Source organism: Sciurus vulgaris, assembly GCF_902686455.1.
Source record: "Sciurus vulgaris genome assembly, chromosome: 3".
In the NCBI taxonomy this organism is placed as follows: domain Eukaryota; kingdom Metazoa; phylum Chordata; class Mammalia; order Rodentia; family Sciuridae; genus Sciurus; species Sciurus vulgaris.
The window spans coordinates 85,664,284-85,690,536 of record NC_136463.1 but is presented as its reverse complement, the minus strand read 5'-3'; the positions used below and the strand labels follow the sequence as shown (position 1 = coordinate 85,690,536).

At 34.1% G+C, this 26,253-nt stretch overlaps 1 protein-coding gene across 2 annotated transcripts in view; it reads left to right on the top strand.

The window, feature by feature from the left end:
* The window catches only part of DPP10 (dipeptidyl peptidase like 10), a 616,119-nt gene that overhangs the window by 461,888 nt on the left and 127,978 nt on the right, over window positions 1-26,253 (top strand). For both annotated transcript variants that reach the window (XM_079135626.1, XM_079135625.1), the window contains exons 6-7: window positions 21,223-21,275; window positions 21,373-21,454. In XM_079135626.1, coding sequence (XP_078991752.1) covers window positions 21,223-21,275; window positions 21,373-21,454 — 135 coding nt within the window. The remainder of the gene's footprint in view (window positions 1-21,222; window positions 21,276-21,372; window positions 21,455-26,253) is intronic.

The following is a 26,253-nucleotide window of genomic DNA, read 5'->3' as shown; positions in this document are numbered from 1 at the left end:
TAATCTGTTTTTTTTTTTAACTCTCTCATTATTATGTTTGCTTAAAAAGGCTTAGACTCCTTGAAATAATTAGCAGAAAGCATGGAGTTTTACACAGAACACAGCTCAGTCTTTTCATTTACTAAGATTTCCTTTGTAGTCAATATGACCTATTTTAGAGAATGTTCCACGTGGCACTGAGAAGAAAATGAATTCAGTTGTCAGTGAATGGTATACTCTAAAGATGTCTGTTAGGCCCATTTGGTTAACAGTAATTTTTAGTTCTGAATAGTCTTTACTTAGTTCATATATGGATGATCTATCTAATAGTGAGAAATGTGTATTGAAATCACCCAGTCTTTATTAAGATCTCTTCTGTTCTTTATCTTGTGAAGGGTTTGTTGTATGTGCATAACCACAGGGTTGTTTGAAACACAAATATTTAAATTTATTATATCTTGTTCTGGATTACTTCTTTAACCAGTGTGAAGTGATCTTCTTTGTCTCTTCTAATTTTGGCTTGAAGTCTACTTTCTGTGATATGAGAATAGCTACCCCTGCATGCTTTTGATTTTTATTTTTATAATATGCTTTTCACAATCTTTCACCTTCAGTCTCAGAATGGCTTTGTCTGTAAGTGTCCTATAAACAAAATATGGTTGGGTTTTGTTTTTGTTAATCCAATGTGCCAATCTATGTCTTTCAATTAAAAGGTTTAGACCATTTACATTCAGTGTTATTATATAAAAATTATTTTTATTTTCTACCATTTTGATTTATTTCTAAAGTTGAATTTGGAATTGATTCTCCTTTAATTGCCTATTTTTCAAAGTACAATTTATCCCTGTGTTTATTTTATTTTTTATTTCTTTTGTGTAAAATATTTAATTATGTTTTATAGTATAGGCTTAGTGATTAGGAATTATTTTAGTTTCTATTTACCATGGAAGGTTTCTATTTCATCTTCAATTCTAAAGAATATAGAATTTGGTTGGATATAATATTGACTGGCTCCCGTTTTCTTTCTGGGTTTGGCTTATGTTATTACAAGCTTTCCTAAGATTTGTGCCTGGGTTGAGAAATCAGTTGAAATATGAATTGGTTTACCTTTAAATATATCCTGCTATTTTTCTCTTACAATTTTTAAAATTCCATCATTCTTTATATTAGGCATTTTTATTATGTGTATTAGAGAGAATCTTCTTTTTTTTTTTTTTTAATCTTGCCTCTTTGGAGTTCTAAAAGCTATGATATTTGAATTTTCAACTCATTCCTAAGATTTAGAAAGTTTTCTAATATTATTTAATTGAAAAGATTGTACATTTCTTTGGTTTGTATTTCAAATCCTTCTTCTACCTCAACATTTCTTAAATATGGCCTTAAATGTTAACCAAGAATTCTTTTTTTGTGTTTTTAAACATAGTTTTAATTTATTATTTTTAGGGGTTTTTTTTTTTTTTGTTGTTCTTTTAAATTATTTTTGGGGTTGTCCACATTTCTTGAATATTGTGGTCATATTCTGTTATCATTTTTTCTTTATTGTTGACTTTATTTTCAAAATTATATAGTTGTTTTCAAGGCTTGGAAATCCATCCTCAAAGTGGTTTAATCTATTGGTGATGCTTTCCAGTGAATACTTAATTCGTTTTATTGATTCTTTCATTTCCAAAATTATGTTCAATTATTATTTTTTAAAAATCTCTATCTCTTTATTTCAATGATTCTTCACATCCTGAATTTTCTTTTTACGTTCTTCATTTAGCTTGTTGATCATTGTCAGTATGAACTGTCTAAATTTTTTGTCCAACTGAGGTCAATTGTTGAAGTGTTGTAGGCTGTTTGGGGTGGTTTGTTTTCTTGCTTTTTCAAACAGTTTATATGTCTACACATCTATTGGAATAACTATAACTTTTCTTATGCAAGGCATTATTTAGTTAGCTTCTTTTTTTTTAAGAGCCCAGGACTGTGTGGATATTTTACTCAATTTGTGTCCTTTACTGTTTCCATTATTAGCACGATTTTGAGAGATGATGGTTTTCAACAATTCTTCTAATCCAGCTATAAACTTGTATTAAAGTTCTGGAATAGGTTGAAAATTTAGTTATTAAATAAAGTAAGATTACTCCAGTATTATACAGGGGACAAAAGTTCAATAGGAGAAATTGGGCAAAAGGAGAGAGAAAAAGAAATAAGATAAGATAGAAAATAATAATAAATACCAAAGTAAAAAGAATAAAAAGATGAATGGGAGATTTGAGGCAGTAACAGATAATGCAAGAGGAAAAAAAGGGGATAACAGGAACAAGTGCAAACCTGAGCTAGGAAAACAGAATAATTCAAATTAATGTTGTAAAACATTAGAAGAAATACAATAAAATTGGTTGTCTACAAGCATAGGGCCCACGTTTGTGGATTTTCTGTGAATGGTCTCTGGAGGAAAAGCATTCCTTCTGACCTAAAAAGATTGCTTAGGTATTTTCCTTGTAATCAGGAAAGAAACTTTGTCAGTTCATGTGGATTTTAGCTCCCAATGCCTAAGGTGTTGAACCATGAGCACCAATCCCCTCTGCTGCCTGAGACAGAGACAGCCATCCTGAATGTGTCCAAGGTTTCACTGATTATGACTGTAAATCATGGAAATTGTCCCCCTCTGTGACCTGGGAAAGATTTTCCCACTTAATTCTAAACTCTTACTTCAAGTCACTGTGGGTGAGTGTGTATACATGGTCTCTTCTTGGGATCCTTTAGAAGCTCTGAGGAATGCTGGGTTAGGCTAGCATTTCCTGGGATGGGTCTGTTCTGCTTGACTCACCTTATTCATGGGGAGTGAAAAAGACTTTCAACAACTTTAGGATAGTGGCAATACCTCTACTAGTTTCTTCTAGAGGGACATTCCCCTGCAGAGGTATTCTTGTAGTGCAGCTGGCATGTTGTGAACTCCACAAAATGGCATGTCTTTTATCCACAATTTGAGTTAATTTGTTTGATCTTCTTCAGTGACCCCACTGCTCCTGCCATTTTGTGTATTTCTAATGTTTAATTTTGTCTGATTTTCTTTCCAGCTGTTGTTAAGGGCCTGAGCTTATGTGTTCTTCTCCCTCTTTCTCTTTATTGTCCCTCCTTTCTAACCCCACCCTGGTCCAGTTTTGGGGTTAAGAAACTCTGTCCTTATTTTCTAATCTGGTAACTGAACTTGAAGTCTCCATAGACCTTAGGCTATAAAATACTGGGCCTTAGAGCATTTATTCTGTCATCTATATCTCCGGTCAACTGTTCCTTCTCTGATTCCTTTCTGTATTATGAGGGGTAAGAGATCACTGTCTAAACTCTGCCATCTTTTCTGAATATCTGGTCTTTCTTTTTATATCAATCTTTCAGTGTATATCTTTTAGTAGGAGAGTTGAAATCATTTACATTTAGCGTTGATATAGAGAAATGTTTATTATTTCCTACCACTTTGATGTAATTCTAATATTTAATTCGATCCTAATTCTAATTTGTTTAACTATTTGCTAATGTGACCTCATCCTTTCCTAAGATCTGCTTTTTATTTTTATCTTCTTCTTGGTATATAAGACTTCTTTAAGAATCTTCTGCAATGCTGCAATAGTAGTCCTGAATTATTTTAGTTTATATGTATCTTGGAAATTTATATTTTCATTGATTTAGAAAGACAAATTTTGCCAGATTCAATATTTTTAGTTGTGAGTTATTTTCTTTCCATACTTGAAATTTATTTTTCTATGCCATCCTGAATTATCTGAACTGTCAATCCATAGAGAAACTGAAGTAAGAAGTTCACAAACCCAAGTCATATCTTGGGAACTCAGGGAGACTGTGTATCAAACAAAAAGCAAAATGGGCCAGGGAAACAGCTCAGCGGCAGAGCACGCCTATGTTCCATCCCCAAAACTTGAAAAAGAAAATTTTTAAAAGGGTTGGGAGAGGTGTAAGAAAGGGAGAGAAAAGAGGACAAAGCAAGGAGAGAATAGAGCGGCAGAGAGTATTCAAAAATAGAGAAGAACTGAGGAGTGAATACCTGTTAACTCATTACAGTATTAAAGAAAACAAAATTGGATTAAGGAATGGAAATATCAAATAATGAGAGGAATCACATCAACCCAATATGGAAGAGGACACTTGTGGAAAAAAAAAGTTAACATTTGAGAACATAATACTACTCATTGATGAAATATATAAGCCAAATACATTTCTCTCTGGATCTTCCAGCTTTGGATTGTGCCAGACACTGGGAGGTATAGTAGATGCTCAAGTCTTGTCTGTGGCAGCTTCAGTACTGTGACCATGGGGTAGAAACTGTATTAGCTCTCTTAGCTATGTATTTAGTTCTTTTTTTTTTTTTTTTTATTGTAAACAAATGGGATACATGTTGTTTCTCTGTTTGTACATGGCGCAAAGGCATACCATTTGTGTAATCATAAATTTACATAGAGTAATGTTGTTCGATTCATTCCGTTATTTTTTCCCTTCTCCCCACCACTCCCACCCCTCTTTACCCTCTATACAGTGCTTCCTTCCTCCATACTTGCCCCCCTCCCTAACCCTAACTCTAACCCTAACACTAACCCTTCCCTCCCCCCCATTATGTGTCATCCTCCACTTATTAGCGATATCATTCGTCCTTTGGCTTTTTGAGATTGGCTTATCTCACTTAGCATGATATTCTTCAATTTCATCCATTTGCCTGCAAATGCCATAATTTTATCATTCTTTATGGCTGAGTAATATTCCATTGTATATATATACCACAGTTTCTTTATCCACTCATCAATTGAAGGGCATCTAGGTTGGTTCCACAGTCTGGCTATTGTGAATTGAGCAGCTATGAACATTGATGTGGCTGTATCTCTGTAGTATGCTGATTTTAAGTCCTTTGGGTATAGGCCAAGGAGTGGGATAGCTGGGTCAAATGGAGGGTCCATTCTGAGTTTTCTAAGGAATTTCCACACTGCTTTCCAGAGTGGCTGCACTAATTTGCAGCCCCACCAGCAATGTATGAGTGTACCTTTCTCCCCACATCCTTGCCAACACCTGTTGTTGCTCATATTCTTGATAATCGCCATTCTAATTGGGGTGAGATGGAATCTTAGGGTGGTTTTGATTTGCATTTCTCTTATTACTAGAGATGTTGAACATTTTTCCATATGTTTGTTGATTGCTTGTAGATCTTCTTCTGTGAAGTGTCTATTCATTTCCTTAGCCCATTTGTCGACTGGATTATTTGAATTCTTGGAGTAGAGTTTTTTGAGTTCTTTATAGATTCTGGAGATTAGTGCTCTATCTGAAGTATGATTGGCAAAGATATTCTCCCACTCTGTAGGCTCTTTCTTCACATTGCTGATAGTTTCCTTTGCTGAGAGAAAGCTTTTTAGTTTGAATCTATCCCAGTGGTTGATTCTAGCTTTTATTTCTTGTGCTATGGGAGTCCTGTTAAGGAAGTCTGATCCTAGACCAACAAGGTGAAGATTTGGACCTACTTTTTCTTCTATAATCTGCAGGGTCTCTGGTCTGATTCCGAGGTCCTTAATCCATTTTGAGTTTAGTTTCGTGCATGGTGAGAGATATGGATTTAGTTTCATTCTGTTGCATATGGATTTCCAATTCTCCCAGCACCATTTGTTGAAGAGGCTATCTTTTCTCCATTGCATATTTTTGGCCCCTTTGTCTAGTATGAGAAAATTGTATTTATTTGGGTTTGTGTCCGTGTCCTCTATTCTGTATCATTCTAAATGGTGAAAAACTGAAAGCATTCCCCCTAAAAACTGGAACAAGGCAGGGATGCCCTCTTTCACCACTTCTATTCAACATCGTTCTTGAGACTCTGGCCAGAGCAATTAGACAAACCAAAGAAATTAAAGGGATACGAATTGGAAAAGAAGAACTCAAACTATCCCTGTTCGCTGATGACATGATTATATATTTAGAGGAACCTGGAAATTCCACCAGAAAACTCTTAGAACTCATAAGTGAATTTAGTAAAGTAGCAGGTTACAAGATCAATGCCCATAAATCCAATGCATTTTTATACATAAGTGATGAATCTTCAGAAAGAGAAATTAGGAAAACTACCCCATTCACAATAGCCTCGAAAAAAATAAAATACTTGGGAATCAATCTCACAAAAGAGGTGAAAGACCTCTACAATGAGAACTATACAACACTAAAGAAAGAAATTAAAGAACACCTTAGAAGATGGAAAGATCTTCCATGTTCTTGGATAGGAAGAATTAATATTGTCAAAATGGCCATACTACCTAAAGTGCTATACAAATTCAATGCAATTCCAATTAAAATCCCAATGACGTACCTTACAGAAATAGAGCAAGCAATTATGAAATTCATCTGGAAGAATAAGAAACCCAGAATAGCTAAAGCAATCCTTAGCAGGAAGAGTGAAACAGGGGGTATTGCAATACCAGATCTTCAATTCTACTACAAAGCAATAGTAACAAAAACGGCATGGTATTGGTACCAAAATAGAAATGTATTTAGTTCTTGATGGTCTAGGATTATCTCCTCTTTCAAATGCTGCCCAGAACTCATGTTCTTGCACTTCTCCACCCCAACTTCAACTTGATATCTTTTCTGAGCCCATATGACTCTAAGTTTTATTTTATTTATTTATTTATCATTTATTTATTTATTTATTTATTTATTTATTTATTTATTTATTTATTTATTTATTTGACATTTCTATGCTCCTGAAAGCTCACTGGAGGGTTTAGGGAATATCCTGAGTGTCCACAGCTCTGCTGTCCAATTTTTCTGTCTTTTACAGTGGCTTTGGTGTCTTGTGGGAAACACCAGGCCCCAGGGCTAATAGCACATACCTCATCCCTGCTTTTCTAGGGTTGTCTTTTTGTGGGAATCAGACTGCTCAAGAAGCAGCAAGCAGCACTTGGAGAGGAAGAGAATTCCAAACTTTATTTTATGTCAAACAAACCAGAGGAAAATAAAAACTCCAAATTCTGAGACGTGACCCACATTTTCTCACAATATTAATAAGTTATATGATGTCATCTTAGACCCATCCTATCATTGGGGTCTTTCCCTCTTTTTAAAATAATTCCTAATCTTTGTGGCTGAATACCTTGTGCAGGGTCTCTAACATGAAGCATGCTCACAGAGAGATAAGAAGACAAGGCTCTATTCAAGAGCATCTGTTACATTTCAAGAGGGAGTAGTTAGAATCTTAGGGCAGTTATTTACAATCCAAAAGGTAGGACCCATGGTTAATTAGGTTTCCTGGAGAAAGGCTGAGAGAGAGGAGCAGAACTGACCCCTTTCCCAGGCATTGGTTTCTTACCATAACATTTTTGTAATTTCATTTCACAACCAGGTCTGGTTTTGCCATCACAGTCTGCGCAACTTTGAAAGCCCCTAGTGATGAATCCTAGCAAGTACGGTAGGTTGTGTGTGTGCCTGCACCCCAGGGTTAAGGGTACTTTTCTTGCCCTGCTCTTTTGCATAGTCAATGTGTTCTGAAAGTCCTGTCACAAATCCCACTGCTTGAGACTGGGCAAAGTAAACCATGCCTAACCACAGCTTGTATGCACAGTCATCCCACATCCAAAGGCTAACATTGTAAATCCTGCCATATAGACTTGTTGCTACATAGATCTCCTGTGGATTCATGCTGCAGTTGCACTTCTGATCCTGAAATAATTTTGTCCAGGAACCTGCCTATAGAGTTAAAAAAAAAAAAAAAAAAAAGAAAAATGAAAAGGAGGCCATTGGATCTTGGGGATATAAATAAGTAGAGATAAAAACAAAGATAACAATGAAAGAGAGAGAGAAAGAAAGGAAGGAAGAAAGGAAGAAAGAAAGGGAAGTAGGGAAAGAAAGGGTAAGAAGTGTACAGGGATTTCTGGTCTTCCATTTAGATATCTTAGATGATGCAGTCCCTTTAAGAAAATGTCCCTTTTACCAACTCTCACTGAATTCAGAGGGAAGTGTCTAGGAGTGGAACTTAAGTCACACCAACTCACTATGCATATTTAAATCTACTTTCTGCTCAAAATGCTTATCTATCTGATAGGGGAGTCTTTGTTTTTCAAAATTTTTATGAGTCCTTTTTTTAGTTGTCTAGAGGGGAGCTTTCCCTCCCCCACTGATTAGCATACACCAAGCACTAGTAGAGTTTATTTTTCTTTCTTCTTTTGCTTTTTTGAACTCTCTTTATTATAAAACACCACTGCTCCTGGGCTTCATCTAGTTGTTGATTCTCTGAGTTGAATTCCAGCATTTTCCCTCTGCTCCTTCTCCCATCCTGAAGCTGCAGAACTGTTGATTTAGTTTGATCTCTGGGAGCAGTCAGTGCATAGGGTGTGCTACTTATCTGTCATTTCCCCTGCCCAATTCCTACAGGAACCTTTTAGAATCAGTATGTTTCTTAGTATACTTTTGGCTTTGCTTTTGATGGGAATTGTAGTGGAGCTATAGATCAGTTTTATTAATAGATGAGATCTGAGGAAGTGAACAAACACACAGAGTGCTCCAACTCTTCCACAACATATATCACAATTTCAGTTGGGTCTTTAGTTCCTCTCATCAGTGTATACTACCTTAGCATCTTTATATGTTCAGTATTGAGAGCTGAGTGTAGTTTTCAGTACTAGGATTATGTGTATTTGCTCTAGAATATGGGTAGAAAGTTAAAAAAGAAAAGAAAAAAAAAAAAAAAAAAAAAAAAAAAACTACTGTCTGAGGAGTAATGCCCTATCCTAGAAAATATTGTCAGTACCATTCCATGGCTGTCAATGTGCCTCTGAGGTACTTTTGATATAATTACTCTATTTTAAGAAGTTATTACTTTGTTAAATCCTTGTTTTGTCCTTTGGTTGAACAATTGTTAATTCGATATTTTGGTATCCTCTTCTGTTAGCAGATATAGTTGTATAGAGCACTGTACTCTATTAATTTTTTTTCCTATGGCTCAATCAGGTCCTATTCTTTGTATGTCAATAGTTATTATACCACTTTTGCAAAAGTCATTTTTGAATAAATAATTAGTATGTAGCTATACATACTGAAAATGAAGGACAAGGACAAGGGAAAAATGAGCTCCTTAGGAACTAAGGCAATCATTAGTCTCAGATTCCTTAGTAAAATAATGTGCAGTTAAAAGGTACCAAATACGGTAATTTCCCATTTTATTTTTGCCCCTAATGTTTTGTTTTCTTTCCCAGTCAATTGTTTATATGAATATTATCAAATGAAGTGACATTGTGGTTATGTTACTGGAGTCCTAGGTCAGAGACCTGATTCTGGGAATTTCAATAAATCAAATCCAGTCACTCATCCCAAAAAACAAACAGAAAAGTAAGGTGATAAACAGTGTATCTCCACTGGGAAAACAGGGGACCTACATTGTTAGCCCCATCTTCTGGGGTTTTAACCTTAGTTTCCAAGTTATATAGATGAGGGGGACCAGAAATTCGTGTAGTCGAGCAGTGTTGATTTATTTTGTGTTCAGGGTGATCATTACCTCAGGACTGCTCAGGACCAGTCTTGTCAGTGAGAAGACAGTTACTATGGCCTGGGGGTGGGCTCAGCTCATCATAAGATATTTATTGATCAGACCTGTTTTTTTCTGGAATCCAAGGTGTCCCAGAGCAAAGGAGACAAATGCAAAGACAGAGATACCAAGTATTTTATCCTGCTTTTAGTTACCCATGGGACATTTGTAGGCCCAAGTGAAGAGTCTGTGTCCTTGGTACAGTTACACATAGCAGAACTGAGACAGACTTTCTAACATCAATCCTGTGTAAAGGCAAAACAAAGATTTGCTTATATAACTTCCAGTGAAGTATATAGGAAGTTTCTTTAACACATTCTCACCTGAAAACAGTATAATTATTAATGATTAAGGTTCTGATTTAATAAACAATCTTTGTTATAGACCCACTAAAACAAAATTTGATTTTGTTATTGAGTTAACTCTCTCTTACTCAATCTCAGGATGAGTTAATCTTTTGTTTCTAATAGTTATCACATGTCATGGGGTTATAATCAAGGAGAGTATTTTCATACAGAAGGAAGACAGGCTAAAGTAGAATTTTGTCAGTGTTATTTCCTATCTGTTTATTCTACTCTAAGTACCATAATTTTAAATGCCATTGATATTCAGGAGTTTAGGATATGTCTGAGAATGCCTGTATAATTGACTTATCAGAATTGTGTAAGTGAGAAACCTGGTCCTAAATGACTAAATTATTGACACTGTATAATAACAATTCTTAATATTCAATCATAAAATTATTTCAAGTATAATATTCTTAATAATAAGGATTATAGTATCTAATATTTGTAGGACACTTAAGATATACTAAGGACTTCACAAACATTATCTTATTTAACCCACGAAACAAGCCTACAGGGCAGGTCACACAATCATTCTTATTTTCCAGACATGGAACCTAAAGCTTCATGTTCAATTCCAAGAGCATATCAAGTGTCTTAACCAAAAAATTGTGAAGATTGCATTTTTCCTGAACATTCACGTTATCATCAACTTTTTATTCAGTATCTCCTGATACCACCCTAAATTACCCAGACCCTTTTTTATTGTTTACTGTGCAATGTCTGCTGCCAAATATTTATGACCCTGAGCCTAGATTTCCTCTCTCTTTGTATGGATCAATAATGATATTTAATACTATATGTTTCACTTGTATTTCTGTTTTCTGACAATTTGCTTTTGAGAGGGGATGTTAAAACACTCAACATTTCTTTAGAATAACTGCCTTATTGGCATCTAAACTAAAAAGAACTGATTCATTTCACATTGTGGAAGAACATAGACTCTGAAACCCTTTTCTCGTGCATGCACTGGGATCAAACTTTTCCAGCACACTCTTTTTCTGTTCAGTCACTTTAGTGTAAACAGTGGGGGTTTTGATGGAGCAGAGGAGCATATTCCAAATCAACCTGACCATAAGGTTGATCCCAGGCACCTGGTGAAATGCAAATTTCAAGGGATCTCTCTAGTTGACTCCAGTACTGCATTTATACAATACTTCTAATGATTTCTATGATTCAGAAAATTTGAAGAACAATGGTACAATACACTGTTTTTAAAGGGGGAAGGAAAATTCAAAGTCCTAAGATACTGAGCAGTCAAACTACAATACTGAACTTCTAGAATCAAACAGAAGAAAACAGATACACATGCTTCAGTTTTATTATCATTATTATTATTACTATTTCCCTGTGAAACTCTGATTTTTGCTTTGAACTCTATGTACTGTCTCTCCCTTGCGCGTAGTTATTACACACATATGACCTGCAGCCTTCCTAAAGGGGAAAAAGGTCTATTCTTGGGCACTGGCTCTGAAAGATGTCTCTGGTATTTTTAAGACCCAGTTCAGCTACTTCAGGGCTGAAGATTTGGCCACTTCAAGAAGAACATTCTGTTATTAGTAATCATCAGGTTGGAGTGAGCCATGGGCCCGTCCAGTTGAATATACAGGAAGCAGTTGAGGGTGAAAGTCAATCCCTTATGTCTTTGAGTTCCATGCCACCGGGGACCTTGCAAATAGAGGTCAGAGGAGCTTTTATGTTGAAAATCAGTAGAGTGTTACCTTTACTATGGAAGAAAACAACTGTCTTCAGATATTAATGTCACCATTAGAGTAATTGCTCTGTAAAGCTGTCTCTGGAGTTCCATTTCCTGTTGAACAACAAATCTTTCTCATCACCTTAGTATTCAGCTCATTTTTCATAAGCAGCATATAAAGAACGCATTAATCTTTATAGATGTCTGCCTATATTTTTATCCCAAGGTTAGTTATTGTCAAGTGTTTTCAACTCACAACCTTTTTTCTTGCCAAGAGTTCTTCTTATTAACTTCTCCAATAACTACTACTCATCCTTTAAAAGAGCACCATTTATTTTAGTTGAATATGCGATCATTACCAGGAAACTGAGGCAGATGAGATTTAGTCACTTGTTCAAGTTTGCACAGTACATGATGAGCCAAACAGCCACAGTTATTTAGTACTCAACCCACAGCCTCACTATTACTCGATAACATGTTCTTAGATTAAGATGATTATGGAGGATTTAATGAAAAACGTGAACAATAAATGATGCCATGACCAATAAGCAAACAGGCATTTTGAAAAATAACTTCAGATTTTAAGAGATTTCTATATAAAGTGACTAATTAACATGAAGCAAATGTAACAGGGGCAAATCTTCTGATTTATACATTCTATTTCTGAGTGCATTCCAAGGATATGCTTAAATAAGCATTGAAAATAACCTCAGAGTTTTGTATTCTATGTGGAAAAGCTGAACAACCTAAACAGCTATTAATAAGTAAATGTATAAATTATTATTCATTCTTCAAAATTATATCTATCATAATTTTTCTAATATTTTAAAAATTATTTGATGCAGGTGAATATTAATCATCTATGGGGGTTATAGTGCTGTGAAAAGCTACTAATACAAAATCCAAACAACCCTTTTCAAAGATTTTTTTTTTCCTGCCTGGTAGCAAGACTTTCATTGAAAAATTAATAAGTTGCAATTGAAATAGATTTGAGCTTTTCTGGTTACCCTCTTTTGCCTTAGCTCCAGGTAGTAGCTAAACATTTTCCATCTGTTTTGTCCTTTAATCTTCATGATATAACAGTTGGATGTACATTACTTTCTCCATTTTATTGATGAGTCAAGGAAGGTCTTTTTTGTTTTGTTTTGTTTTTTGTTTTTTCCTTTGAGTAACATGCTCAAGAACACATAAGCCAGGACTTGCTCCCACAGAAATGGAGAGCCTCCTCACCATAGCTGCTGGGAAACACAATGAACACTGTGATGGTTTGAATGTTAGATGTCTCCCAAAAGCTCACATATGAGACAATGCAAGAAAGTTCAGAGGAGAAATGATCAGATTGCGAGAACCTTAATCCAGTCAGTGAATTAATCGCCAGATAGGGATTAACTGAGTGGTAACTGAAGACTGCTACAGTGTGGCTCCAGGAGGTGGGCATTGTGGGGGTATGGCTTTGGGGTATATACTTGCTTCTGGCAAGTGGAGTCTCTCTCTCTCTCTGGTTCCTGATCATCATGTGAGATACTCCCCTGTCACATTCTTCCACCATTTTGTTCTGCCTCACCTGGAGACCTGAGAAACAGAACTGGCTGTCAGTGGACTGAGACCTCTGAAACCATGAGCCCTCAGATAAACTTTTCCCCCTCTAAATTTGTTCTGATCAGGTCTTTTAGTCACAGCAGTGAAAAAGCAGTAAAACAACCACTTCCTTAGGCACATGCTTGGCTCCCTACACAAGGCCTGCCAGCGCCTGCATGTGGGAGCAGCAATCCCCTTCCCTGCCTTCCCTACTCCTAGGCTCAGTAGAAACAGTGATGAGAGTTTTTCTCTCATTCTGTCCTAAATTCATTTCTGCATCAATATTCCGGAGAGAAAAACCGATTTATAGGATGTGAAACAATGTTTAAATTTATTTTAGCATACATTTAAGATCTACTTATCCTGTCAATAATTGACTTTTAAATGGTATTCCGGTTTTCAAAGTAGATATTTTCAAATGATAAGTAGGAAGTAATTTAATACCAATTAATGTGGAAGTTATGCATTTGCATCAGTTAATGAAGAGGGTCTTTAAATGAAAGTATTTTATTACAAAAAGGGGCATTTTCAGTGAGCTTGCTACCTTAGCCAGCAATGTATCATGGTGAAAGTATGAGTTAAATATGAATCATTGAAAAATATACTATAGAACATATTTGAAATGAAATATAACAGAGAACATCCCTTGAACTGAATTCTAAGAACAATTAAGAGGAAGTTTGATTATAATATAAGTAGTTTAATTATCTGAGAAGGACTACATCAGGAAATGATTTATTCTGGGCACTCCAGCATCTCCTGTTGTATAATTACATAAACTTCTTGAGCTCTTACTATGTAGGCCATTTGGATTATATCCTGGGCAGAGTGTTCCTACATAAATTGAAAAATGTTGCCAACATAATTTTTGGTTTCTATCTGCTTTGAAGATTGGAGTCACAAGCTATCCACTTTTCTTAAACTAAAGAAACACATTAAATGAAAATTTATTTACTTTATATATTCTCATTAGCTTGTCAGCTCTTATACTCTGAAAGTATTGTCGAAAGTATTGTATTTCAATTTGGAGTAAGTGCACTATAATGTTAAAATTGTACAAACAATATCCTATTCTTTCTGTGATAAGCCTGTTACACCCAAATAAACCAAGGAAGAGTATTAAAAATAATTTACCATAATATTGTATGACATGGAATCATGATGCCTGTGGGTTCCCAGAATTACCCAACTGGTTTGGTGAACAAATAGTTTATTGTTATTTTATTTTTGAATAGCAAATTTATTTTTATATTAGTTTTTGACATAAATATAGCTTAATTTGTACAACACATAAACTTTATCTTCTTCATTGACATTAATTTTAATCTTACCACCTTGAGTATTTTGCTGTGTCTGCCAATTACCAAAAACGATGATGTAATTGAAGACTGCTGATTACTCTATTGTTTCCTAGTGAAACAATGCTTGCGTTTTTCCTTTTTTATTGCAGTAAAAAGGAAATAAATTTTGGAATTAGTAAAATCTTAATTCTATCCTGATTATGACAGTGTGTTTATTGGAGAGATCGCCATATTTTATAAAGTTATAATGAACCTTGAGAAAACTTATGAAAGTAATTAGAAATATTGGTAAGAATTGATTGCACTTTTCATTCTCTCCCATATTTATTTTTCTTTTCAACCAACATGTGTTTGGTGTTCACAAAGACTTTTGGTAATGAAAGTTGCAAAATAATTTTGTGAAGCTGCAGTTCATGATTTCATGAATTGTAATTCACAACACAACCATGTCCTACCATATCACCTTAGCTCTTAACTGCATAATAACATATTTCAGATAACAGAGTTACAACTCACTCATCTTAAAGTGTTATCTCATTTTCCTAGACCGAACCTGGCATCATCTTGATTTCCAAGAGAACACCCTTTGCCTGTATTGTCAGTTCTTCCACTGGCATTCTTTTATAAATGGTATTGACTCAGAGGTTTGCTTTCTCTCACTTAATTTTTCCTGCCTGATTTAGTCAATAGCAAAACCGTAATACAATTCTAAATATTCTCCATGCCATGCAAAAGAATGTTATGTATATCAACTCAGCAGTTTAACTGCAGTGCAGAAAAAGTTGTGCTACCAGGGAAAAAGAAAACCTCTGGTTCAAACACAAGTTACAAGTTTTCTGCTGTTTTTTCTTGTGAACATAACACTCCTTGACATGAACACCCACATATGTCTTAAGTAATAACTATTCTAAGGGGAAAAAAGTTGAGAAAACAGCTAAAGAAGAAGGAGATTTACATGTTTAATCTGACATATTAGATCATCTTTCCAAAATGAAATCTTTCTTAATTGGGGCAATCACAATTAATTCATGCATATTCCTGTCAAAGAATCTTTGAATGGTGGCTTAATTGGTTCTTTGCGAGTGAATCTTTTGCAAATCTGAAGTTGTGCTTCACACACTAGCTTCCTGAATGACAGCATGCAGATATTAGATCACAAGGTGGATTGTAATCATACAATCATACACAGATTGTGGCTGTTTCCTACTTAAACTTTCAATTTTAAGTTTAAGCTTTATAGAGCCTATCATATGAATTATGAATGATAATATCTACTTGAAATTGATTTAAATGTGAAATTATATAAAACATGCAGGCACTCAGCAGTCTGATATGTAGTACATACTCAATTTAAGAGTTGTTAAAAGTAGGACAACCTCAAGTTTGAAAAACTAGTTGTCTTTTTTTCAACTGCATTAATCCCTTCAGTGCCTAAATAAACTATTATTATCTATAATACAATCTAGACACCAAAAGATTAATCACTTCTTAGGAAGCCTCTGGGCTTACAATTTGCAAACTCTAATTTAAACATGACCTGCAACATAGTACTAATGTAATGTGTCTTAGTCTTGTCACCCCAACTGGATCATAAACTCCATGGGAACAGGAATCACATTTATTAAGGTCCTCACATTTGGCAAGGAACATAATGTATGAGCTTGCACTTAATTAATGACCAATAGTCATTTAAGTTCTGACAGAGGAGTAAATAAAAACTATACACTGATACACTTCAATTTTATCCAATTTTAATCCTTTTTATTTTGATAATGAAACATAATATCTAGTATAGTGCCTGTATCAAAGAAATTGCTAAAGAGGCATTCCTTAAATAAAGGGATATAGCGAATGTTCATTTGCAGAGCATGAGTGCCACTATTGGTGGAAAACTGCTATACTCTTTTCATGTTCAAGTTCTGGCAGGCTTTAACCATGTATGGGTTATTTGTTTCTTTCAGCAGTATCCCATGCTACATCTCTGTAACCAATATAGTCTTCTGTTCCTTGTGTCCACTATTTTGGCAAATTTGAGTCTACTTGTCCATATTTACTTGTTGCCCAGTTAGTACACTTGGAGCTTTTGTAGTCATCTGCAGACATGTGCAGAGAGTTGCCTCGCCAGTTTCCCAGCTGAGGTCAAAACAGTCAATACCATGCTCCTTAATTCAGCTCTTATTTTTAAACATGTATCTTTTCCACAGTTTACTTAGTACTTTTTTTTTTTTTTTTTTGCATTTTTTGTGCTTTTTGTTGCTGATATCACTGTTTAAAATCACTCCCCATCATGGAACTCAATCCCCAAATATAATATTGAAGTGCTGTCTTCTATTAGTGCAAAAAGGCTGTGATGTGTCCTATGGAGAAAATGCATGTGTTAGATAAGTCTCATTCAAGCATGAGTTATTGTGTTGTTGCCCATTAGTTCAGGGTAGCTTAAGATATATAAACATAGATATTTCAATATGTATGTAATATATATTATATATATATATATATAAAATGAAGTGTCTTTAAACAAAACACACATGAAATTAAGTTTTATTTTGACTAATAAAAATGTTGTGACCAGATTCTTAAAGAAAACTAGTCCTATATTTGTCCTAGGATTAGTGGTTCAGTGTTTGCTAATACAGTGTTTGCAGTGACATTAAATATAACTACTATACATAATGAAAATAGGCTATACCATCTTTGTTGTCAACTTTTAGTATTAACTTATTTGTGGGTCCACAATGTTATGTAGAGATGATGGGGACCAGATTCGATTGTGTGATTTTTTGCTGCTTTCTGAACTGCCCCATACCTTTTGATGTCTTGGGATTGGATGCTTGGACATCTCAATCCAGCTTTTAGGAATAATCTTTGCTCAAGGTTGTTATGATCTATCTCAGTTCCATTCATTCCCACTACTTTTTCTCTTACTAGTCACAAGCAATGGAACACCATTTCCAGAAACGGATGAATATGCAGCTTTTGACTGTGAAATGTGTTTGTCCCCAGGAATCTCATCACAGCTTGATTTTCCTCTCATTATGCCACAGCCAATCATCGTAGGGAAAGAGTACACTGCTCCTAATCTTAAGTGACTCCTGTATTACCCCGTCATCATGGAATGAGTTTTGTCTAGCCAATATAGAAAAGGTGTCTAAAATAAAAATAGAAAGTGAGTATTCTTTAAAAAAAAAAAAAAAAAAAGGAATACTATACATGGAAGAAGAGAGAGAAATCGAGCCAGAGAGATTCTCTGTTTAATATCCCCCATCCTCACTCCATGCTCTTCATATTCTGCTGTGAGCTTTGGATATTATTTTAATCATTGCAAATTACAAATCAAGAGGATTTTGAGATTGTCTGGGAATACACACACACACACACACACACACACACACACACACACACACAGTGGATTTAGAGGAAAAAGCTCTAAGCTAGGTAACAGACTAGAGTCAAATTACCTGTACATGGCAAACTTCTGGCTTTGTCGCATGCATATAGACAAGAACAAAACCTATAACTTATTACTTTACCATGCTGTGGGTGTTCTGGCATTTAGGGTTACCTCCTTTATTGTGACCTTCCACTTTAGCACACAGACTGAGGAAAACAAATGTACTAGGTTAAGAACTATGAAGTAGAAAGCAGATTCGCATTTCTCTTTGTCCAGTTTACACAATTAGAAGGTCATTTAAGTACTTTGGACTCACATATAATGAATAACCAACAACCTCCATAACAAGTATTACAGAGGAGACTGACATTCCATGACTATGCACAGTTATGTCTCATTGGTTGGTTGGTGGTTCTGCTTTGCCACCAACTGATACTGCACACTAATTATTTCTCTCAAGACGGAGCCTGGAAATCAGGGACAGTATATTAGGTATTAATAGATGGGATGAATAGTCTGTTTTTACTCATACATCATGGACACATTTGTCTGCTCTGAGGATCAAGTGCTCACTTGGCAGTCTGCTTTGGCAACAAAACTTTTTGAGTCAGAAAAATGTTGACAGGGACGGACATATTTCTCATCCCTTTGTCAGTCATAGTAGTAGATTCAAGGTTTAAATTTTGTAGTCAGATATAGAATTTTATACGATATGAAGTGAATGCCAAATAGACACCAGAAAGTGATATTTTTGCTTCTCTAACCCAAGAGTGAAGGCAATCTCAGATTTAAGTGTTTCAAAAAGAACGGGAGCATAAAGCTTCATTACAAAACACAATACTGTAACAAATGGGAAAGTTTGAATTTCAAAGTCTGAATTTCAATGCAAAGAGAGAACAATAATACTACTTTGCCAAATATGTGGCCAATCATGTTTAATTGAGGCTATTATTGCAGCAAGAAGAAATAACAATTTGACTTCTAGGGAGTGTTAATTGACAGTATTATAATATTTGTGCCATGTATGCATTCACTATAGGAATAAAAGAGGCTTTAGTAATTATATACTGAAAGATGAAAGTATCAATATAAATCCTGGAAATAATAACATAACAATATAGCTAGGTAAAGAAAAATATTCTTAACTAGATTCACTTGACTTCCAAGAAAAATGATTTTTATGGAAGTATACTATACTCATCACTTCTTTTCCTAATCTGTCTTTAACAAGTCTCTTCATTTTCTCTGTATTACAGTATTTCTTCTTCTTTAGTGAGAACCAAAATATTGTGTTATTTTTGCATTATACTCTGTGGTCCTATCTTCCAGATTTTATTTCACCTTGTAATGGGTGTTTTAATCCTTGGTAAAACGACCCTTGAAAAGAAACAGGATTCTTTAAGGATGGTAATGAAATACCTTGAAGATTATATGCTTGCAACCAACTATTTGATATATAATTTACAACTATCACCAGGAAGGGGTGGGAGGTCCTATTCCACTTGGTCTTCACCAGCAAACATCTGAACATGCTTGGGTTTTTTCCCATCAACACTATTACTTGACAAATATCAATTGAGTGTTGCATGTAAATATCACCCTGAGCTAGGAAATGTGAAGATGAATGCAAAGATAACACATATGTGTACCTGACAACCTTCCATTGGGAAAGAGTCATATTAAAATATTTGTACTACGGACGAGAAGTATCCTAAGAGTCAGATAGTAAATTGAGAGAAATGGAGTTCAGTTGAGGGGATTATTGTGAGCTCCATTCAGGGACTAGTTTATAAGGTGGGAAAATGCCTACATGAGTTAAGGAAGGATATACTAAAGGAGAAAGAAAGCAGAAAACATTCAGGATATATATACAGAATTCTCCTAATTTGCTTGAAGTATAGACAAGATGAATCAAGGATAGGAAAACATGAAGAAGCCAGAACAACAAAGTCCTTGAACACTGGATCGAAGCATTTGAACATTTTTATTTTTTCATGATTTCATTATTGTGTTATTACTATAAATATTAGTGTGGGTCATTTTGATGTAGTAGCACATGTATGGAATATACTTTGTTCCATTTCAGTGCCTAGTACCTCATCCTTCCTTCCTCTTCTGCCCCATCCCATTTCTCCCTCATTTACTCCACTGGCTATCTCCCCATCCATTTATTGTTCTTATAAATTTGTGCTTTGTAGGTGGATGACTCAATCATTACAAGAGTAATTAACTCTCTGGAACCTTGTTATTGGTATATATAAAGATGGGATTCACCATGGTACATTCACCCACAACATAATATCCTCAATCTCATTCCAGTGTTCCTTGCCTTTCGTATCCTCCTCCTCCTGTCAACCACATTTCTCCATTGTCCTGTTCTCCTTTACAATTTCATGGTGTCCTTCCTTCCCCACACCTAATTTTACTGTAATTTCCACATATGGGAAAACATTTAACCCTTGACTTTCTGAGTCTGAATTATTTCACTTAGTATGATGTTCTCCATTTCCATCTATTTACCAGCAAATGCTATGATTTCATTTGTCTTTATGGTTGAGTAAAAATTCATTGTGTTTATATGCCCTATTTACTTTATCCATTCATCTGTTGACCAGTACCCAGGCTGGTTCTATAACATGGTTATTGCGAATTGTCCTGCTTTGAACATTGATGTGACTGTATCACTTCAGTATGCTGGTTTTGGGGATAAATATCAAGGAGTCAGCTAGCTGGATCATGTGGGGGTTTAATTCCTAGTCTTTTGAGGAATCTTCATGCTGCTTACCAAAAGGTTGTACTAATTTTCAGTCCGATCAACAGTATGTGAGTGTACAGTTTTCCTCTCACCCTTTAAGTATTTACTATTATTTGTATTCTTGACAAGTGCCATTCTGACTGAAGTGAGGTAAAATCTTAATGTAGTTTGCATTTTCATTTCCCTGATTGCTAAGATGTTGAACATTTTTTCATGCATCTGTTGACCATTTGTGTTTCTTCTTTTGAGAAATGACTAATTCTTTTGCCCATTTAATGATTGGATTATTTGCACAAAAGTCAATTCAAAGCGGATCAAAGACCCATGAACTAGACAAGAAACTTTGTAACTGCTAGATGAAATTTATTTCACAGGCCATAGATGTCATTTAATATTTTGAACAAGAAAGCAATCTAATCACAATTATTCTAAGGATAGAAAGATAGAATAAAGCATGGGATCAATGATAGGAAGAAGAGTTAGGAGGTGTTTGAAAAGGCACAGAAGATACAATACACTCCTGAACTAGAATATTTCATATTTGGATTTCTTCCTTATACCTGGGTTTTATATCATTTTATTTAAGTGAAGTCTTTATTCTAATCTATAGTTGATAACTCTTCCCTTTTTTTTATTTCAGATTTTTCACTATTCGTATACTGCTTCATATGTGATTTACAGCATACACACTAGGTAAGTTCTTTGAGTTTCTGCTTTTCCCAAGTAATTATCCAGTTTAATTGGTGTAGATGTCAACTTGTTCATGTAAAAATATTCACATTTTTTCAAGGGAAGTTTGGGAGTTAAATCCTCCGGAAGTAGAGGACTCCATCTTGCAGTATGCAGCCTGGGGTGTCCAAGGGCAGCAGCTGGTAAGAATAGGCATCGGTATGCACCGAGCCCTGTCAATTGTAACTCTATGAAACATGTTTACAGATATCATTTCCTTGTAATAATCATCCTGTTAGATATCATGTTTCTCTAAATTTCTTTATATCTTTTGTCTAGTATTTTATCTTAAAAATATAACAAATGGTACTAGCATTATTTTCACAATTAATTTTAAAACAAAAAGATTTTATAAAGGATTGTGTAACTAACCTTACAAGATGTCCAAGATATTAGAGCCCAGTTCTGGGCTATTTGTATTATCTAATGTTGTCAATTTTTATGCAAAACTTAGAAAAGGGATTATTTATTCTTAACATTATTCCAAAATTTACTAAGAATCATCTAATATTCTTTTGAGAGGTATTTTTTCACCACGTGCATTTTAAATATCACAAACTTAAGGAGAATTAGAAATATAAAAGGAAGCTTAAACAAAAGAATATTCTTATACATGTCTCGTGGTGCCCATGTAAAGACTTTCTCAAGGTTATACTACTCACAAAAGAGTCTGGCTAACTTATATGGTACATGCTTGCTCATAAGTACTAAGCATCACCAAATTGATTTGTAAATTTTTCATCAAGTGTGTGTATATCTGTCAGCATCCACAAGAGCTCTCTTTGTTCCATATCTTCACCAGTATGTAGTTTTACCATTTAGTATTTGTAACTTCATACTTATATGTTAATATTTATAATTCTATATTTGTCTTTACACCAAATTTTAAATTTACTTGCTCCTTCCTATTTGTATGTTAGAGTTTCTGTTTCATTTTCTAATGTAAACACTAAAGACTTTTAAATTTTATGTTTAATCTTTATTCAAAACATTTGATTGCAATAGTATCTAAATAAGATCTAATTATAATAATCTTGAATATCTACAATACCTTTTAAAGGATTCATTATTGAAATGTTTGTTTTTAAATTTAAAGACATATAAAATTGGTATTAAGACTAATTTTTACTGTTCAGAAATAAGTCTTTATAATATTGACTTTGAAGTTGATGAAGCTTACTTTCTGGTTTGGTAGAAATTATTATAAATGTTTTCCCATGATGAAAAATTTATGCATTTCTCATGCATAATTTTCTTTATATACCTATTAGACCAATCTAAATAATTATTCTTCTAAAACTTTTATTTTTTTATTTTGTTTTAATAAAGCAAATGATCCCAGTGAAATTAAATTCTTGGTACTTTAATCAATATGTGTTTACCTATTTATCTTAGTCATTTAGTTATTCTTTTGGGGGCACACTATGAATTGTACCCAGTGAGTAGCTTTACCACTGAAATATACCCCAGTCCTTTTTAATTGTTTTTAAATTTTATTTTCGAGACAGGCTTTCACTAAGTTGTTGAAGTTGGCCTCAAATGTGCAATCATCCTGTCTCAGTCCTTTAGTGGAGTTTCTAGATATTTTAAAAATTAGAATTGCTACGTCCACTACAACTGGGTGGTTGAGATTTATTTCTTCTTTCTCAATTTCCTGATTCATAAAATAAGAATATGTACAGCATCATATTGTTATAATTATTTTGAAAAATATAACCATATATACTCTTAATAAGGCATACATCAATTTTATTCTATTTCATAAATTTAAGAAATGTTTTTTTAAATTGATTGGCAAAATAGGGAAGTAGTATTATTCCCTACTTTTCACATCATAAGAGGGCTATAGAATAATATACTGTTACTATTTAATGTTTATTTTCATTGGAAAATATTCTGGACCCAAAAGTAATCTGAAAGTACATATGCCTCAGATATGGTCTCTGTGTTTGGTCACATGACCCTGGGCGAGTCACTTTTCCTCTTGGTACCCAATCTTCATCAGCTGTAAAATGAGGATGTTTGACTCTGATTTTTGTACTTAGCTATTTAAAATATTATATTGGTCTAATTTAATAAAGTTTTTTAAAAAATTAAATTATAATCATTGGTTAAAAAGTAAGGCAGAATATGCAAGATTAGAATGAGTTGAGCAACTTTCTATAACAATTTTGTTCATTTTTTGAAACTATAGCTTGTACTCTGATATATTGGATTAATGATTGGATATAGGAAAACATTTTTCACATGCATATTTTCATTTTTTTCTTGGAGGATGCATTACTTTAATGTGTAATCTAAGTGTTAAATAGAATATTAAAATTAAAACCTACTTATAATGTAAAAAACAGTCAACAGTAAAATAAATCATATTTATCCCTAGTATTGTATTAGCCTTGTATTTAATATAGTTTTATGTACTTAGACCAAAGGAACATTTAGAAAATTTTAGCTCCTTTAAAATATTGAAAAATGCATATATGAAGTTTATTAACATTTTATTTGAAGTCACTTCAATCTTTATGATTGTTTTATCAAAAAATTCTGTAAAAGTCCTGTATTCACTGTCATTTCAACACTAAATGAATGCACAGTTGAATAAATAATTATGAATAAAAGCCAGTGATATAAATCGAACACATAAGCACAATGGTTTTGATACTATAGATTACTGGTCATATGTTTGCCTTCATCATATGCATATATATTAGAGAAATTTTAAAAGAATATATATAGTCTACATTCGAAGGACTCTCTCTCAAGTCTACACATCATGATATTCCCACAAAGTGTCAGTAAATGTCATAGCAGGTCAGCTAGATGTGAAGATGCCAATTTGATACAAAGAAGTTATGGAATTAGGGTGTTCTTGGAAGTGGTGAGTGGGATATACAAAATGGTAGGAGCTCTCTTTCTACCAGCTTCACTCTGATTTTGTGAACCATAGAGCTGACCTCGGGCCAGGCAAAACTTTCCAGAACCCAGAAACCAATATAATACCTCTTTCATATTAGTAGTGAGTCCTTTGGAAATCTTTAAAACTTTAGCTAGATTTAAATGACTTTTATTCTCCGAACCTGAGAGAAACACACACCTATGCCCAAAATAGTAGCATTTTAAAATATAGAAAGTATTAGTATTAATCGTATGGATGTATTTTCATGATTCTCAATTGTTATTGATTCCTTATTTTTTTATATATTCAAGAAAATTACAGAAAATTCTAAAAAATAGAAAAACTATGGGTTCTTCCATAATAATTTTATCGCAAGTAAATGAATTTTGACTTCAGTGCTTGCTACCTATCAAAATTGAAAACATTATTTATTTTCAATATACCTTAATTTCTTCATCTTTTTAAAGTTGAGATGATAGCATTACCTTACTAATCATTTTGGGGAGGGTAATATATTCATATAGATCTAAAACACTGAATAATATATGATCTACAATAAGAATTTTTTATTTGTTAATTTTTGCTTTTCATATGATATTTTTTAGAAATGACATAAATTTTAATATCTTAGGGAATTTTAATGTCATTAGTATTGTGGAGGATAAAACCTAAATTCTTTATAAATTTATAATGACATTTTCAAAATCATCTGGAAAACTTTGGGAATTAAATAGTATTTTTCAGGGTTATATTTTGTGTGCATGCACACATGAATTCAATAAAGTAAAAAGTGTGTCTTTATAGCCAGGCGTGGTGGTGCATGCCTGTAACCTCAGCAACTCGGTATGCTGAAGCAGGAGTATCACAAGTTCAAAACCAGTCTCAGCAACAGCGAGGCACTCAGCAACTCAGTGAGCCCCTGTCTCTAAATAAAATATAAAATAGGGTTGGGGATGTGACTCAGTGGTCAAGTGCCCCTGAGTTCAATCCCTGGTATCCACCCCTCCAAAAATGTATCTTTACAAATGGCCAATGGTCTAGTTCATGTAAGTATGACAGACTTTGTCAATATTTGAAGCCACCAACAAAACAATATAATTTTATTAGAGATGAGTCATCATAATACTATAATTAGTTTCACACTAAATAAATTGAAGAGTTCTGTAGTGTTTACTAACTAAAAATAATAAAATTTTATCCTTAATTTTTAATTTCTAATCTTCCTTGCTATAAAAACAAATCCTGGTGGCAAGAGAAAAATGGTGAACAATTCACATAATGTATGATAAAAAAAATGGCTTAAGTTAGAATTCAATGACTTAATAGAATGTCCTGTTAAATGTAAGGGAAAGCAATTTGGATGGGCATATTAAGTGGGGCAAAATAACCTGAATCAATACAAAAATGCATTATTCAGAGAACTTAGCAAGTAGACACATTAGCTGTAGCAAATGTTTTATAAAAAGAAATGATTTGGGGGAGGATTCTAGGAAATTGAGGAGTAAGAAGTACCAGGAATCTGTCTCCCTTCCTAAGTTGTATTTAGACTAGTAGACACATTATTATTGGACACTCTAGAATCTATTTGAAGTTTCCAACTTCCATGCAAAGTTTTCAAAGTAATTGGTAGTTACTTTCAGTTTATTCTGCTCTCAGCTCAGCAATTGCTATATTTCACAAACCCTGTCCTATGGCAGCTGTTCCTGAGATATCCAGCTCCTGGAAACCAGGGTTGACAACAAGGATCATGCAATCCAAGTACCTGGATATTTGTGTTCTTGGGGCTGATGGTCACTTAAGATGGAGTTGCAGACACAGGTCCAGGCACCTTCTCAAACCTTTCACCACCATCATTGCAAGTCCTTCCTCTCTTCCCCTCCTCAGTTTCCTCTTTTTCCCATTTTGGAAGCCATTCATTAAGTAGTTGGGCAATCAAAAGAAGCTGAATATATGGAAAATATGAGAGAGTCACTATGCATGCACAAGGAAACATAAAAGAAAACCCTAAGTTAAACTGAGGATAATTCTTACAATGGAGAAAGCCTA